The sequence below is a fragment of the Microcebus murinus genome, chromosome 1 (genome assembly GCF_040939455.1).
Source record: "Microcebus murinus isolate Inina chromosome 1, M.murinus_Inina_mat1.0, whole genome shotgun sequence".
NCBI classification, from domain to species: domain Eukaryota; kingdom Metazoa; phylum Chordata; class Mammalia; order Primates; family Cheirogaleidae; genus Microcebus; species Microcebus murinus.
In genome coordinates, this window is record NC_134104.1 from 108,996,462 (window position 1) to 109,015,145 (window position 18,684).

Sequence of the window (18,684 nt, forward strand, 5' to 3'; positions counted from 1 at the left end):
TCTTAGCTAAATATTTTCACAATTCTTCCAGATCAATTTTAAAATAATTTTGTCAAGCTAAAAAACTGCCAATGGTATTTTTTATTGGAATTTCATTAAATGGACAGCTTTTGTTGGAGAGAGTTTAATCTCTTAACTATATTTAGACTTTTACTTAGTAACCCTTTATTTCACGCTGTCTTTTTGACTATTCAGTAAATTTTTATAGCTTTTTTATATTATTCCTGCATATTTTTATTAAGTTTCTGTTTTTTAATATAATGCATTACACGGTATTTTCTAATTGCTTACTGTCATTATAGAAATGCTGTAATATAAATGTTTAATATTTATTTTGTAACTGGACATCTTAAATATGTCATTTCTTAATTCAAATAATTTTCAACTGATTCGTATAGGTTCTATATTATATCCAAATAATGCTAATTACTTTCTCTTTGTTAGTATTTCAATTTTGTGCTATTTCCTTGCTTTATTGTGTTGGGTAGAATATTAATAATATTAAGCAATAGTGATAATAGTGGCCTTGTTTTGTGTAGGATCTTAATGAGAATATCTGTATTATTTTACCACTAAGTATAAACTATTAGTTGTGCTTTATTCTATTTGTAGTTTACTGTGAATGTTTCTCTATTAAAACCAAATCACTTGAGCTTCTCAAAAAATAGACCATGATAAGCACAGGATTTTTTTTATTTTCACCCATGGGTACTGATCTACTCAGGCAACTCTTTCTAAATCAATTGATCACAGTTATTGAGTACAATGGTTTTAACTTTTCTCCGCCATATGTATGGTTATATTCTTTTCTCATTCCTAATGTAATATTTCTTGGTTCTCTCAATTTTTTTCATTAGATTTGCCAGAGTTTTATATATTTTGTTGGTTTTAAAAAATACATAGTTAGGCTTAGCTATTTTATCTGTATTTTAATTTATTAATTTCAGCTTTTATCTTTATTAATTCCTGTTCTCTTCATTTAATTTTCCAAAATTTTCATTATATTTATTTATATTTTGTTTTTTCTTAAAATAAAAATATTTTCAGGCTGGGCACGGTGGCTCGCACCTGTAATCTGAGCACTCTGGGAGGCCGAGGCAGGAGGATCACTTGAGCTCAGGAATTTGAGACCAGCCTGAGCAAGAGCAAGATCTTGTATCTGAAAAAAAAAAAAAAAGAATCTTTAAAGTGTTCTCTCCTTTGAGAGAGTCACTTACTCTCAGGGGCTCTTTTCCTTTGATTCCTTAGACTCATTGCCTTTTTCTGAATGACTGAATAATTTCATAGGCCGGATAGCATTTCTGCTTCTTAGTTTTGACTGGGACTAGGAGTAGGAGGTGAGAATGTTTGTCCAGGTAGCTGGAAATTATGTGACTCTCTGTTTCAATTCATTGGCAGGTTATTTCTTCATTTCAGTTAATTTCTACCTCAATCTGCTTCCACCCTGCTCTGCCTTACAGAAATCCTTCCAGTTTTCATAAATGTGGATGGGATCTTCCCTGATTTCCAGCACAGATCCATATTCTCCCCTATTTTAACAATTGTTTTTAGTGGCTTCAATTGGTATGGACAAGAAGGTGGGGGAGGGGAGGGAGTTAGAACTTTTAGATTCAGGAAGAGGCTCAGATTACCATGTTGAACCATAAATGAAACCATTGAAAACTTTCGTGGGCAACTGGAATATTTCATGAGCCCTATTTTTACAAAGAGGAACAGAAACTTCTGTTCTCATTCCTTCCTTTAGGCATGTTTGTGCACAAATAATATTGTGTACATGGAAGTTTCTGCTTTACTTATTATGTCTTCACCTCATTGTTTTTGTTTTTGTTCACAGAAAGATGTAGATAAGGAGTTCTATTTGTTTCCCACAGTATTTGATGAGAATGAGAGTTTACTCCTGGATGATAATATTAGAATGTTTACAACTACACCTGATCAGGTAGATAAGGAAGATGCAGACTTTCAGGAATCTAACAAGATGCACTGTAAGTACTGCATCACCCACCATTCTGTCAAGTTATTTCAGTACTGCATCTGTAATGCTTTTAATTAAACCAAAGTGCAGATAGCTTTGCTCATTGATTCGTTTTCAATAAATGATTAAATGCAATAGTGCTCTGAGGATCATATTGGTTATTTGATGTGTCAGTCAATTCCTCATAATTTCACTTAATTCAGGGTAATTAGACTTGTCAATTAGATGAATGGTCCTTAAAGTGTAGTTCCTGAGTCAGCAGCCTCTGCATCACTTAGGCACTTGTTAGAAATGCAAATTCTTGTGCCCCAACCCTTGCCTAATAAATCAGAAATTTTGGGGATGAATCCCAGCAAGCTGTGTTTAACAAACCCTCCAGGGGATTCTGATGCATGCTCAAGTTTGAGAACTATTGGATTAAATGCATTTCTCATCTGTGGCTCAATAATAACAGGTTCATTTGATTATTCAATGTGTAGAAAGAGATGATCTCTGCCCTCAATGATTCTCACCCTTGACTGTACATTAGCATCACCTGGGAGCTCTTAACAACCTACCAGTGCCCAGAACAACCCCCGGAGATTTCTATTTAATTTAATCCTAACATCAGATTTGTTTTTTTAGCTCCCAGTGTAATTCTAAAAAGTAGTTAGGGTTTAGAGACAGTAAGCTCATTGTTCAAAAGAGCAACGGACAACAGTAAAAATTATTGTAGTTAGTACAATAAAAAAATCTAAAGCTGTGTTACAAACTATTGCTGTTTCTTTTTAAGCTGGACTGAGTCACACCACCCACAATCTTTAAAATATTTCTTTTGATTCTGCATTTTTGCATTTTAGAGGTGTCAAGAATATTATCCATTGGAAATAGCAATGAGAGAAAACTTCCTGCATATACTCTTCCAAGCTAGAACAGCAACACATTCCCAGTACATAGTGCCCAGGAAAAGCTGTTATTATTCATAGATCTGGGTGCTCACAAATAAGACCATTGAAAGAACTAGGAATAATAGCTAGAACCTCAGTATTCTAGCTGGGAAGAACAAGAACAGAAAGACTCCCAGGGTCCCAGGGACACTGGTGCTGAATGTCAAGATCAGTTGTCATGCAGTAGGACTTAAACCACTTTCAAAATATCATTTCCCCAACTTTTACAGCCATGAATGGATTCATGTATGGGAATCTGCCTGGTCTCAGTATGTGCCAAGGAGACTCGGTGGTGTGGTACTTATTCAGTGCTGGAAATGAGGCTGATGTACATGGGATATACTTTTCAGGAAACACATATCTGTCAAGAGGAGAAACGAGAGACACAGCAAACCTCTTCCCTCAAACAAGCCTTACACTGCTCATGCGACCTGACACGGAAGGTATATATCTTTAAAAACAAGACAAGTCTCTATTGGATCGATTTGTATGGTTTGTGTTTAAAATTCTGAGGCAGAATGTGTTAAACTCATCCCTTCCCCAAGCCTCCTGAGTACCCGTCTGTCCCTTGAAAGAGCAAGTCCGGGCCACTGTCAGCTGAAGTATATACCACATAAGTCTGATTCCTATTTACTGGGGGATGAGGAGCAAGGAAAGGGTGAGCTGTGATGTCCTCTATTTCCACACAGAATCCTCAAGACGATCCCCTTTTAAATTTGGTCCTTTTGAATACAGCAGGAAAATAAGACTAGAAGAGGGACGACGCCCATAAAGGCTCTGCACCTAACTTTTCATCATGTCTCTGTAGCCTAGATATACTGTTGGCTTGTTTGTTGCTTCCAATTGAATATCCTATACTATAACTGTAGCCATGCTAGTCCAGAGACAGCTACAGGCCTACCTCTGAATGAGTAAAACAAGTTAAAACAAAAAAGAAAGAATTTTAATCAAAATGTGAAAATATGCTAACTTGTTTCAGGTTTTATTTGGTTCATAGGTGGCACTAAAACTTAAGGCAGATCCAGTGTCGCCTTTTCCTTCCTTTAACAAATATAAAACAACAATGAACAAAAGAGATAAAGTGTCTCATGGCACCGATATTCTAATGTAGGGAGACAACAAATAAGTATATTCATGCATATATGTCAAATGATTATAAGCACATGAAGAAAAATAGGGCAGAGGAAGGGGATGGTGACTGATAGTGGGGGGTCAAGATTCTCTCAGGTGATAATTAAGGAGAGACCTGAATAAAGTGAGGGCATGAGCCAGGTGGATGTTGTGGGGAGAAGTGTTCCAGAAAGAGGAAACAGCAAGTGCAAAGGTCCTGAGGCAGGCACACACTTGACTGTTACAAGAATAGCAAAGAGGCCTATGTGGCGGGGGCAGAGTGAGCAGTAGAGGATATCACCAGAAGCCAGAACATCTAACTAAGGCCACTATAAGGACTTTGGTCTTGATCCTGAGTGAGGTGGGAGCCACAGAGGGCACTGAGCAAAAAAGTGACATATTTTCTTATTTATCATTCCAGGGACTTTTAACGTTGAGTGCCTTACAACTGATCACTATACGGGTGGCATGAAGCAAAAATACACTGTGAACCAATGCAGGCGGCTGTCTGAGCATTCCACCTTGTACCGCAGAGAGAAGACCTACTACATCGCAGCAGTAGAGGTGGAATGGGATTATTCCCCAAGCAGGAAATGGGAAGAGGAGCTGCATCTTTTACAAGAGCAAAAGTAATTCTCTAGACTCTAATTCCCATTTTGTTTAGCCATAACTTTAGGTTTCCCTTTAAGAAAACTAAGAATTAGACTAAATTTTAGAAAACCAAACAGGTACATTAAACAGTAAGAACAAAAACAACAACAAAACACTTCCTAGGAATTCATCTCATTCATTTCTGATTCTCTCAACTTCCACATAGAAAAATTTTCTTTTATCACCTTTGATTCTTTGGAGTCACTGGTCTGGCTTTCTTTTCTATTAGACTGTCTTCTCACATTCATGTGCCCTCATCTTGTCATTTGTTTTCAAACTTGACCAAAATTAATGCCCCAATTCAAAGCTGAAGTATTATTTACCTTACCAACCATTTGCTGCTTGTCTTATTTTTCCTCCAAAGATTTCATTATTAGTCTAAAAATCAGTCATTTCACTTTCTTAAAACTGTCATGTATGGAATATTTTAAATGCTTGAGCGCAATATTGCAGATATGGTCTCTGTCCCCCAAGAACTTACAGGAAAATATGGTTCAAACCCACCAATAACACATGCTTTATGAAAAAGTAAAAAATAAATTCTATGAATAAATGTGAGTAAAGGATGTTTATTGGGGCTTCAGAAGCATTACTGACACTTCTAGTTAGCCCTTTTATGCTTTCCACATGCATTCCCCTCCCCCGTCTCACTCACGTCCTACAGGGACCCTGCATGGAAATGATCTGAGGGACTGGGACAGGCAGGTGTTCATTTCCGGGGTGCACAACTGGTGACCTGGAGCCAGTAGTTAACTGGCTAGTTTGACTGCAATGTTAGGAGTCAATGAAAACTTCAGAAAAAGAGAATGACTAATAAAAGTGTCCATTTCAGTTCCCATAGATTAGTAATATTGGGCTCATAAAATTTTAGAGCTATAAACCGTAGAGATTATCTGATCGAATACCTCATTTTAGGGGTGAAGAAGCTGAGGCTCCAACAGGCAGTGACTAACTGGAGGTCATGTTAGCGAATGGCAGAGTCAGGCCAGGACCACACGGCTCCATTCAGAAGCTACGTGTGCTTTCTGCCATACTAATTTTAAAAGTCTCATCCTTCCGTATTGGGTTGGGAGAATGATGATTAAAACCTATCATAATTACTTCCATAACAACTGTATTTTTATTCAAAATTTAAAATTTAAAACCTGACTTCTATTTTCATTAAGACAAATACTAATTTGAGTTTTACTTTTTTTTTTTTTTTTTAGTGTTTCAAATGCATTTTTAGATAAGGGAGAGTTTTTTATAGGCTCAAAGTACAAGAAAGTTGTGTATCGGCAATATAAGGATAGCACATTCAGAGTTCCAGTGGAGAGAAAAGCTGAAGAAGAACACATGGGAATTCTAGGTATGCTAATAACACCAGTGCATCAGGTGTGGGCAAATGATGTGATGCCATGTGCAGTAACTGTCAGTTCCTATCTATGGGTCTCATTTTCTCAGTTCGTATACCAAAGTTGCTCAAATAAAAATATAAAATCAATTATTTAATAAAAATATGAAGCCTATGTTTACTAAAGAATGGCACAGTAAGATATTACTTATTTCTGTCTGAAACAATGAATTATCCCACATACTGATGGAACTGTATATAGTTAATGTTTATCAAATTAATGCCTATAGTTTTAGTGAATTTCCAAGAAGCTACTTGCTAATGAAATTATTTATTTTTTTTATTTTTGAGATTGAGTCTCACTTTGTTGCCCAGGCTTGAGTGCCATGGTGTCAGCCTAGCTCACAGCAACCTCAAACTCCTGGGCTCAAGTGATCCTCCTGTCTCAGCCTTCCAAGTAGCTGGGACTAGAGGCATGTGCCACCATGTCTGGCTAATATATATATATATATATATATTTAGTTGTCCAGCTAATAATTTCTTTCTGTTTTTTTAGTAGAGACCGGGTCTCGCTCTTGCTCAGACTGGTCTCGAACTCCTGAGCTCAAATGATCCTCCTGCCTCGGCCTCCCAGAGTGCTAAGATTACAGGCGTGAGCCACTATTCTGGGCTGCTAATGAAATTCTTAAGCAAATTCTACCTATTATCCTGCCTAACCCCCAAATTATAGTTATTTACTTTTAAAATTAAGATGTAAATGATTAATTACAACAAGAAATGTACAAGAGGAAATTATGAGAAGAAAAGAAAAAATGGGAAAGAAAAAGTGGTACTATGCACAAGGCAGGGGAAAAGTTGCCTTCAGTTTTTCAGGAATCACTTTAAGACAGAATGTGTAAGAACGTGAGCAACACTGGTTCTCAATTCTTGAGAATTTTTTTGAAAACCATCAAGTGCAGGGAACCGCCCCTCTAATCTCACCATGTCTTCACACTGGCAGAGTTCCCCCTGGGACTTTGTTATTCTCAGGCCCTAGACTAAGACAACATCACAGAAATTCTACCAGACAGCAGAAAAGCTAAGATTGGATAAATTGTAGAAATGGGAGGGGTATCCCGCCCTTTCAAATATGGTACTGCCCTAAATTCATTCTCAGGACGGTCTGGAAGTCCAAATGCTGAGAAATGAGAGCAAAGGCTGCAAAATGTCTCCTGGCCAGACATCCAACACGCCAGGATTTGACCAGTACCCTGCCAGAGACTTGCAGGCCAAACCTCCCTGGAACTCAGGCAATACACGGTGGTCCCCATCCTTAGCAGTTTGATCCAGAATCCCCAGGACCCAGTATAAATCCAAGAGTATTTTGGCAGGAAGCTGCAGTGGAAAAAACAAGCTATCTGATCTGTGCTTTTTACTACTAAGTCAGAACTTTCAACTTGATAGGAATATAAGCTACCCTTCTGTTTCACTCTTGCCAGGTCCACAACTTCACGCAGATGTTGGAGAAAGAGTCAAAATTATCTTTAAAAACATGGCCACAAGGTCCTACTCAATACACGCCCATGGGGTGAGAACGGAGAGTCCTACAGTTACTCCAACATTACCAGGTACTCATGGAGTGGGGATGCATTTTAATAGACTCTACAAACTCTACAGCCTTTCCACAATGATTATCATCATAAAAGTATTCCTTAGGAATGAGCGTGGCTTGAGGAAGTGAAGAGGGAGATGGTTGTTAAGAGGGGATGGAGAGAGGTGTCTGTGCATTTCCATGTACATGTACATGCTTGTACACCCCCCCCCCCAAATACACAGGAGAGGTATAAGGAAGAAATCTGAAGGTACTGGAAATGGAGATCAGACTGAGAAGAGCCAGGAGCACGTGGGATGAGGGCAGGGGCCGTAGCAAGGTAGAAGGGTGGAGCAACTAGCTGTCTTCAAAGTTCCCAGGCCCCGGCTATAGTTATGTCCTGTACATGACAGAACAGTATGTGGTGTGACAGAATGGGATCGACCAGAGAGGAGGTAAACAGAACAAGTCAGTGACCTGAGATTAAGAGGTCTAATCACTCTTTGGCAGGAATCACGAGCTCACTGAGGATGATGATGGGAAAGGAGCAGGAAAGGCAGGCCATGGTGCAGCTGAGGGAATTACACAGGATAGTCCAGATACACAGACACAGAGATTATGGGGAAGGTGCTAGCACAAGGGGAAAATCACTTGGTATTTGAGGAGAAAAAAAGTGTATTAGGAAAACATATGTCAAGCTAAGAAAAGATCAGTTGCAAAGTTCCTTCAAATTGTGATATTGGAATTGCCACTTCCTAGCTTTGTGATATGGCACATGTGTCACAGCTAGGTAATTCATGATTGACCCCAAGAATGACATGAAAGTATGCCTTTCGGTTTTTGTTTTGTTTTTTGGAGACAAGAGTCTCACTCTGTCACCCCATGTGGAGTGCAGTGGTGTGATCACAACTCACAGCAACCTCAAACTCCTGTGCTCAAGAGAGCCTCCTGCCTCAGTCTCCTGGGTAGCTGAAACTACACATGTGCAAGCCACCACGCCTGGCTAATTTTTTCTGTTGGGTAGAGACAGGGTCTAGTCACTCTTGCTCAGGTTAGTCTTGAACTCTTGAGCTCAAGTGATCATCCCGACTCGGATTCCCAGAGTGCTAGGATTACAGGTGTGAGCCAAGATGCCCAGCCTGTCTTACAGTTTGCTTAAAACTAAATTCCTGAAAATAATTTCAAGTACCACTATATTTTAAAACCAATTATCCTGACATTGCCAGTTCCTGGGTCACCAGTATTGAGGTATCAAGGCTTAGTGTGTATATGTATATCAAATATAAACTAAATATAACCAGATATTTTAACACTTGACTAATTTAGGTGAAACTCGGACTTACATATGGGAAATCCCAGAAAGATCTGGAGCTGGAACAGAGGATTCCGCTTGTATTCCATGGATTTACTATTCGACTGTGGATCAAGTTAAGGTAAAATTTAAATCATTTATGTTTTGTGACAATTCCGAAAATAGACACACAATTGAAGGAAGATGAGGTTAGCGTTTTCCTGCGGTCCAATTCTATGTTAAAATCCCAGGAAAATAAACTGCTCTGAGATTTACTTTAGCAAATATGCTGCTACCTATGACATGCAAGACAAGTCTAAAATTCCCTAATATGATACAGTACAAATGCCCTTTAAGATATTAGGGAATTTTGGGTTTTGTCTTGTGTGTCATAGGCAACCACTGAAAAACTGGACAGTGAATGGTAGCATATTTACATTTCAGACCAACATCTTAGTGGAGTGAAGGAAGGCTCGGAGGGGGAGGAGGCAGGGGCCATTGTAATACCATGTTTCCCTGAAAATAAGACAGAGTCTTATATTTATTTTTCCTAAGGAAGACACCCTAGGGCTTATTTTTAGGGGATGTGTTATTTTCCCCTCAAAGCCTCAGCTTGTAGCATGCACAGGATGGCCACGACCTGACAGGGGGAGCTGACTTTATTGGTGAGGCTGCCTGCACCTTTCCGGTCACCTCTGGGATAGGAGCTGTCACAATGGAGCAGATGAGAAGGGCTGCTCATCTTCTTTACCGGGTCTGCAACGAAATGCATGGGTTGTGCAGATACGCTGCGTAGCCACGCGCATCACTAGGTCTTATTTTCAGGGGAGGGCTTATATTGCGCAAATACTTAGAAATCCTGCTAGGGCTTATTTTATGGGTAGGGCTTATTTTATGGGTAGGTCTTATTTTTGGGGAAACACGGTAGTTTGAGGCAAATTTCAAGGACCTGAATCAACTATGGGGAGGGAGAGAAGAACTGGATTGAGTTACAGGTAGGTAGGTGAATTGCCTGCTTGAGCCAGAGGGAAGCAGGTATTTGATATTGCAGAGTTCTAGTTCGAAGAAATGAGTAGATCTGGTATTTGTGGTACTATTTACTACATTTCACTCATCCCTGTATTTTTAGTGACTAGCATAGTGCATGGCTCATTCTCAAGAGGTGATGAGCATATGGAGTAAACAAACCAACATGGTTCGTTTGGGGCTCTTTCAAACTGCTGCCCGTCAGCTGAGCCAGTTCTTGCCTCCACGCACCTCTGCTACCTCAGCATCGCCCCCATGTCCCACCTATCACTCACCACCGTTCCAATTTAACTACTGCAAGTGAAAAGTTACTGAACTGGCAGCACCACGTTGGGCAAAGTCTACTACTTAAATCATTGCCTCCAAAATTCCTGAGGTGATGGGTGACAAGGTCCCAGTTCCCTGAAACCTCTGTCACGAGGGTGACTGAAGTCTTTGCTTGTTTCCAGGATCTCTACAGTGGATTAATTGGCCCGCTGATTGTCTGTCGAAGACACTACATGAGAGTATTCAATCCCCAAAAGAAACTGGAATTTTCCCTTTTGTTTCTAGTTTTTGATGAGAATGAATCTTGGTACTTAGACGACAACATCAAGACATACTCTGCTCACCCTGAGAAAGTAAACAAAGACAGTGAGGAATTCATAGAAAGCAACAAAATGCATGGTATGATACATTATTCAAAACCATTTTTTTCCTTTATCACCCTTTTCTTCTTTCAAATAAAATTACTTCGGAGACTATTCATTTTGGTTTACAATAAACCACTCCTGCTTCACTTTGTATGTGACATAGAATTCTGTTCAAAACAAAAAGGGAGCCATGTTCAAAATCATTTATTAATTTCTCTCCCAATTTTAAAATCTCACTCCCTTTTAAATATATACACAATTAGGATATATTTTTGTACAAAGTGACTAGAAAAGTAGTGTGTGATATTATTGATCTTAAAGAATTCACTTCCTACATTTGTAGTGAAATAAATCCTATTACATAAAAAATTCTTTACATCAAAAAAAATTCTTTACATCAACTTAATAATCATATTTTCTGTCAAGTTTAAAATATCCTGAGAAATAATATAAACTCATGTGCTTTCACCAGCTATTAATGGAAGAATGTTTGGAAACCTAAAAGGTCTCACGATGCACGTGGGCGATGAAGTCAACTGGTATCTGATGGGAATGGGCAATGAAATCGACTTGCACACTGTGCATTTTCATGGCCACAGCTTCCGACACAAGGTAAGAGCCATTCACGGCACATATTCTTGCTCTATTGAGAATGTTTTCATACAAATGAAGAAAATATTTCCTCACAGAGATATACAGAAAATCGAAAATTGCAAAGACTACAGTCAGCCCTCCATATCCACAGGTTCCTTACTCATGGATCAACCAATCATGGACTGAAAATATTTGGAACAAAAATTCCAAAGTTCCAAAAAGCAAAACTTGAATTTGCCACACCAAGTACTACACTGAATCCACTCAAATGAAGTGATGTATAGGTACTGCATTAGGTATTATAAGTAAACTAGAGATGATTTAAAGTGTATGGGAGGATGTGCATAGGTTATATGGAAATACTATACCATTTTATATCAGAGACTTGAGCATCTGTGGATTTTGGTATTCTGGGGTAGGGGAGTGGTCTTGGAACCAATCCCTAATGGATATCAAGAGATGACTGTATAGGACACAGCAATTTCAATTAACATACCAGCCTTTGTTAACACCTTGGGCTCTTCCTTGGATTTGTATTTTTTACTGGATTTTCATGGAGTTCTGCTCACACATCCCCTCAAGGCATTTGAGTGGAACTGCTAGCAGAGAGGGGTAGGAGTGGTCATGTAAATGATGGATCAGGGTGTAGTGGAGACTCGTGCGAGACTTTATTATAACCGTTGCCTGCCTAAGTTCTGTCTTAAATGGTCTGGGGTAAACAAGATCATTGGTCAGGTGACAAGCAACTTGCTGTGGTCCCTCAATCTCAATCATACTTCTATTCCTTACCCAGCACCGATTTTAGCAGAAGCCAATAGCCCTTCTGGCTTTTTTCTTACCTTTGAGCTAATGCATAAAATGCAGAAGTTACATTGCAGAAAGTCTGTTTCATTATCTGCATTTTGTTTTACATAGATATTATACTCTTAGTGGAGTTTCAATTCTATTCCTGCAGAAATATGCCCAACGACTGTTTCCAGCCGAGACTCCACCTGAACTGTCCCTGGTTTTTGGCTTCTCTGTTGGCTTCCTTTTTTGCTCTCTCTATTACTCTCTTTGCCCTAAAGTTTCACAATCTAGACTAGGGTAGGTGCAGGCAAAACTGAGGTTAGGGCTGAAATGGGGCCACAGCTAAGTTTTTTTGTGCAACTCTGTGCTCTGGCAAGCAGGCAAACCAGAGTCGTAGGGTAGGAAGCCACAGGTGATCCTGACTGATCAATTTGCTCATCACATCTTTCCTTTACACCCACTTATGGCCCACAGTGCAGGGCTCTGTAGGAATACAAGGACCACATATCTTACTATTTGCATTGAACATAGAAACAGGCAGGGACCCATTTTTTAAAAACAGATTTATCCATTTTTCTAATATTCCTGAACTGACCAATGAAAAACTACTTGCACGAATGCTCCCATATGTTATATAATATTTGTCATTTTTCTAATTAAGCACAGGGGCATTTATAGTTCTGATGTCTTTGATGTTTTCCCTGGGACATACCAAACCCTAGAAATGTTTCCAGTAACACCTGGAATCTGGTTACTTCACTGCCACGTGACCGACCACATTCATGCTGGAATGGAAACTACTTACACCGTTCTACCAAATGAAGGTGAATATCCAGTTAGTAATCCTAAAAGTCACATATAACAGACATAATCAAGATGTACAACTTTGCCTAAATACTTCCCCCAATATGAAGCATTTGTGAATCTGCTGCCCTGATTTCTTCCTTCTCTACCTGTTAACAGGACTGTTACTACTAAATGGTGTGGGATACTGCCCATTGCCTGACAGCCAGTACTTATAACTGCAATAGTAGTTTCCAGGCTAATACAAATTGACTCTAATTTGATACAGTATAATTATATGTAAAGCTGATATAGGGCATAGTTAGCTATTTACCAAGAAACAAACCAGGACTTACAAGAGAACACATTTAGAATTTAATTCTTTCCTAACAGAAAACATTAACTTTTTTTCCAAGTAGTACCCTGTATGTAAGAGAAGCCCAAGACAATGCCAAATAATTAAAATACTTTCAAACAATCAAGCAGAGCAGTGTCTTTCTGTGCTTCCAGGGAAAGGGGAGACAATGAAAGATCCAGGAAAGAAATAAAATTCAAATGCCCTTCTCCCAACTCCTGCAACAGCTCCCTTACCACATATAAGCGTGTGTGCACTCTCACCCTCACAAAAATACAGAAAAGCAAACAGCCTTTTTGTAGCTACACACCAATGAAACATATAGAGAAATTCCTGCATTGTGGTTGCAGGCTTTGGTCTTTTGAGTTGAAAATGCTGGAATTGAAAATGGGAAGCCCAACAGAGGGAAACTGCATAAAGAGAACCACCCTCTGTGTTTCTTTCTCAAAACTGGGATAAAAGGGCACATATAAATGTAAGAAAATATAAAAGTAAATATATTCTGAGGTTAAAAATCACTGAACGATCTACCCTTAGTGCACATTAAAAGCTTTAATTTCTGCTCCTGGGTTTTACACAAACATCTTGCATCATGAAAACTACTTCCATGAAAGCCCTTTTTATTATGCAGGGATTACTGACAACAGCTAGTAACCTGAACGAAGTGAAAAGAGCCAAACATGATGAGAAAGAAAACTTCAGTCTTTAAAGAACACTAGCTTGCATGTAAACCGCACAAAAGGATGGTCCTGCTCAGGATAATACAGGAGAGCAAGTGAACATGGAAGCAATTTGGGGAATTCATGTGTGCAAATGCCTGGCGTGCTGACGATGCTTACAGGATAATCCTGCACACACAGACACAGAGAGGATTCCTCCTGCATGACCACCTGGGAAGCAGAGAGGGAGCTAACTGCTTGATTAAGAAGAAGGGGATATTGTTTGTAAAGCTGTAGGGAAAATTGTAGAACGAATAGCAAATGTGAAGGGAAAACACACTGGAAAAAAGATTTAAGAGAAATTTGACTTTTACAAAGAGAAAAGGTAATGTATGGGACTGAAAGAGGCAGTAATGAATAAAAAAGATAGTTTGAGCTACACACAGAAAAATGGGGAGCTATGTTATCAGTCTGATTTATCTTTAAAAGTTTGACAAAGCTTTGGGCAAGTTTACACTGTAAGTCTTAGAAAAATTTCTGCCTACCATGACACAGAAAAGAGAGTACATGAGGTTAGAATGGAATTTTTCAATATTATGTACCAGGAGATAACTGCCTGGGCAAAGAAAAAAAATCATTAGAACAGAACGGCAGATAACCTGTCATACTTCTAGTACAATGCTTCTTTTTCCCTACTGGAAGAAGCATACAAAGACCTCCTATGTAAAAGGTATAATACTATTTTTAGACTGTGACATTTCTATGACATTCAGATAAGCTTTTGGATACAGTTTGTAGAAAAAAAATCTTGCTTAGTTTAAGTTCCTTATAGCCAGAGATTGTATATTATATTCTGCACTTCTAGCTAAGTATACAAATCCAATATAATATTCTGCTTGTTGAATATGTAGTAACATATCAATGCAATAAAGAGGAATTTTTAAAACGTTTTCTGGGGGATTTGCATTATACTCTTCATCTGGATTCCCCCAATGCTAACATTTTGCACAGCCACATTAGCTTTCTCATTCTGCCTCCTATCTCCCCTCCCTCCCTCTGCCACATACACACACAGACATGTATTTACACGTGTAAATGTAAATATTGTATGTTTACATGTATTTACACGTGTAAATACACATGTATTTACACGTGTAAATACATATACCATATTTCCTAAAAACAAGAATATTCTTGTACATGACCATAATACAATTACCAAAATCAGAAACAATTAAAAACTATAGATCTTTTTCAAATTTCATCAGTTACCCTAATCATGTTCTTTACAGGAAAAGAAAAGCCTGAATCATGCACTGCATTGTTGGCATGTCTTTTAAGTCTCCTTGACTCTGGAATAGTTCCTTAGTCTTGCTTTAACATTTTTGAAGAATACAGGGCAGTCACTTTGTAGAATGTCTTTTAATTTTGGTTTGTCTAATGTTTCCTCATGATTAGATTCAGGTTATACATTTTGGGCAAGACTACCACAGAATGACATTATGTTTTTTTTTTCAGGAGGCACAAGGTACTGTTTGTTCCATTAGGTTATGTTAACTCTGAGCATTTGGTTAAGGTGGTGTCTGCCAGGTTTTCCCATAGTTATTTTTTTTCTTGTAATTAATAAGGATCTTGTAAGGAAGAAAAAAAGTTTGTTTAAAATAAAGCAGTACAGGCCGGGCGCTGTGGCTCACGCCTGTAATCCTAGCTCTTGGGAGGCCGAGGCGGGCGGATTGCTCAAGGTCAGGAGTTCGAAACCAACCTGAGCAAGAGCGAGACCCCGTCTCTACTATAAATAGAAAGAAATTAATTGGCCAACTGATATATATATAAAAAATTAGCCGGGCATGGTGGCGCATGCCTGTAGTCCCAGCTACCCGGGAGGCTGAGGCAGAAGGATCACTTGAGCCCAGGAGTTTGAGGTTGCTGTGAGCTAGGCTGACGCCACGGCACTCACTCTAGGCTGGGCAACAAAGCGAGACTCTGTCTCAAAAAAAAAAAAAAAAAAAAAAAAAAAAAAAAAAAAAATAAAGCAGTACAGCAATGAGAAATTTTTAAACGTATGAAAAGTGGAAAAATATAAAGAATGATTAAACAAAGTAACATTTTAAAATTAGAATACATTTAAAGCACCATCTAATAATTCTTTAACCATATAATATATGCTATTTTTAATAATGGTCTTAAAATTTCTTTTTCTATAGAGACCAAGTCTGGCTGAAAGAAATAAATTGGTGATAAGTGGAAAAAAAAAAAAAGAAAGACCAATGATTCATAACAATGTATGTGAAAGTGTTGAATAGAATGTTTACTATAAACATTAAATAATTTTAAAAAAAGAGACTGCAAACTGACCACTTTGTGCATTTGTGAGGGAAAGTGTGTTGCCTAGCTGCAGATGGGAAGATCAACAGACTGTATGAAACACCACTGACACCTGGACACTAGGAGACAGAACTGATTCACACAGGCCACTCACATCACCACTATTGGGGCTTTACAAAACCATGTTTGAAAAAAAATATCTATGACCAGATGTTCCCCTGGGTGGTCTTCAAAGGATTACTATTAAGATTCATTGAAATGTTTCTGATCATTGCCTTCCCATCGATGCTTCTAACATGCTGCTGACATAATTCCTAAGATCCAGTGGACATGGGGTAGCAAAGTTTGGAGGAAGGAAATAAAAATAAATAAAATAAAATGATGCCAGTCTACAGTTCTGTGAACCCTTGAAAAGACAGTCAAAAGGATGTTATCTGAAACTAGAAAAGCGCAGAGTTGAGAAACAATTCTATAGATTAAATCCTGGTAAGCATTGCCATCAGGAGAAGAGCTTCAAAATACAGCTGTGGCAGACACTACCGAGTGGAAATTTGCCTAAATTCAAAGGACACTATCAATGAGCTGACTGGACTCAAAAATCATTTTTTTAACAGGATGTTAAAAAGGAAGACACAGTTGTGAACACAATATTTATTTTCACATACACTTTAGCTAAAACAAGAGTACACATCAACAAAATATGGAAATAAGGCTTTGGTTGAAAATAACATGGATTCAAAACAAATCATGTTAATAGCCAGACAAGAAGAGAGTCAGCTTTGTAAACTTCTACTTCATTTTAATTAAGTAAAAAACAGAGCATAGAGTTTTCTTAAAGTAACAAGAAAAACAACAACAAAAGGCTTAAAATTTTTTACTGTGGCAAAACATTAACATCAAAATTTGTCTCCAACAACAGTGAATTGATGTTGTTCCTTGGAATAAAAGTCAGCCCCTGCCTTTAAAAATACTTGGCTTCTTTAAGGCATTCTTGTCTTAAAGATTTATTTACATTCTGAACAATTAAATGCATTCAGGTCATAGTTACCACTATATGGTAAAGTAAGCAGCCTAAAAGCATTTATTTATATATTTTATACATATCTATGAAATATATATACAAAAACCAAAAAATCCTTTACTTGTATTTTTACCTGGTATTCAACTTTCAGAAATTCAGTCTCTAATGCCATTATGGTGTTTTTCAAATGATACCTTCAAGTCAATGATTTCTTTCGACTGCAGTAAAGAAGGTAAGGCAAGAAAAATGCTGCAGTGCCATCTTCTGGGAGAACATTCAAGAAATCCTTTAGTTCCAGTTCCACGGCAACAACTGACAATGTTTCTGTTTGCCAGAGAGAATATCTAAGTCAGAACTGAAAGTCTGTCTTTCATCCAATTCTCCTCTTACCTAACCAACCAATTAGAAGCCATTCAAGAAACAAAATGTTGTAACTACAAAGAAAAAAAATCAGTCTCTTAACTCTATAGACTATTTTATAGTTTTAACAACTTATTTATCTCTTCCTGAATCCTCTGAAGTTTATTTTATTTTATTTATTTATTTATTTATTTTTTGAGACAGAGTCTCGCTTTGTTGCCTAGGCTAGAGTGAGTGCCGTGGCGTCAGCCTAGCTCACAGCAACCTCAAACTCCTGGGCTCAAGCGATCCTTCTGTCTCAGCCTCCCAAGTAGCTGGGACTACAGGCATGTGCCACCATGCCCAGCTAATTTTTTCTATATATATTAGTTGGCCAATTAGTTTCTTTCTATTTATAGTAGAGACGGGGTCTCGTTCTTGCTCAGATTGGTTTCGAACTCCTGACCTCGAGCAATCCGCCCACCTTGGCCTCCCAGAGAGCTAGGATTACAGGCGTGAGCCACCGCGCCCGGCCTGAAGTTTATTTTATATTAACCCCATTTAATTTGGATTCTTTCATTGCTCAATTGCTATAGTTTTTTTCAATGGAGTTCTACTATCGTCTAAAAAAATACAATCGTTTGAATACTGTTTTGAATGCTAGGACTATACTGAAGCTAATTTATAAAAATTGTGTGCTAGGACAGGAAATACCATTAATTGTTGGATAAGAACAACATTTTCCTAAATCAGTCCCTATTATAAAACTGTTGTGTTATTAATAAGCACAGATCAATTTTCATGACCATTTACCTTTTTTTCCAAAACTGCAAAGGTGCTATAATGAATAATTTCAATATTAAAAAATGTATCACACGTTTTATAAAGATAACTGTGCAACACTAAGATTCTATTGCTTCTTAATAGATACATGCTGCCCTCTCCCAAGAAGAGAAGGATGACACTTAAGAACAATGTTCCCAATAAAAATCCATTTGGTCTTATAACTATCCACACTTCAGTGCTATTCCCTGTGTGATTCTCTCATGCCCACCACTTACTCTATTGACAGAGTAAATCAAATATAAAATCCATCTAAAGTCATTTGTCCACTATTCAGCAACCTGAATCATCCTTTACACAAAAGAACAACTGCCCTTATTGCTAAAGAGTTAGGGAATGGAATAGCAGTGGCTTATGGAAAAGATTCCTAGCTCTGAAATCAGACAGACTTAATTTTTTTAGAGATCAGGTCTCACCCTGTTGTTCAGGCTAGAATGCAATGGCACAATCACAGCTCACTGC

The 18,684-nt window shown here is 38.1% G+C and overlaps 2 protein-coding genes across 3 annotated transcripts in view; one reads left to right on the top strand and one right to left on the bottom strand.

Annotated features, from left to right (window-relative positions):
• LOC105881243 (ceruloplasmin) overlaps positions 1-16,401 on the top strand; it is a 41,736-nt gene extending 25,335 nt beyond the window's left edge. Inside the window, exons 10-19 of one of the 2 annotated variants that reach the window (XM_012782833.2) lie at positions 1,835-1,985; positions 3,132-3,344; positions 4,433-4,640; positions 5,871-6,010; positions 7,474-7,602; positions 8,892-8,998; positions 10,332-10,548; positions 10,987-11,126; positions 12,559-12,721; positions 15,899-16,401. In XM_012782833.2, coding sequence (XP_012638287.2) covers positions 1,835-1,985; positions 3,132-3,344; positions 4,433-4,640; positions 5,871-6,010; positions 7,474-7,602; positions 8,892-8,998; positions 10,332-10,548; positions 10,987-11,126; positions 12,559-12,721; positions 15,899-15,915 — 1,485 coding nt within the window. In that variant the 3' untranslated portion in view covers positions 15,916-16,401. Of the gene's footprint in view, positions 1-1,834; positions 1,986-3,131; positions 3,345-4,432; positions 4,641-5,870; positions 6,011-7,473; positions 7,603-8,891; positions 8,999-10,331; positions 10,549-10,986; positions 11,127-11,259; positions 11,621-12,558; positions 12,722-15,898 lie in introns of those variants that run through there. The other variant, XM_012782834.3, reaches the window with a different exon arrangement.
• HPS3 (HPS3 biogenesis of lysosomal organelles complex 2 subunit 1) overlaps positions 15,719-18,684 on the bottom strand; it is a 39,817-nt gene continuing 36,851 nt past the window's right edge. The window contains exon 17 of the mRNA XM_012782835.3: positions 15,719-17,364. Within this exon, the coding sequence (XP_012638289.1) occupies positions 17,237-17,364 (128 nt within the window). The 3' untranslated portion in view covers positions 15,719-17,236. The remainder of the gene's footprint in view (positions 17,365-18,684) is intronic.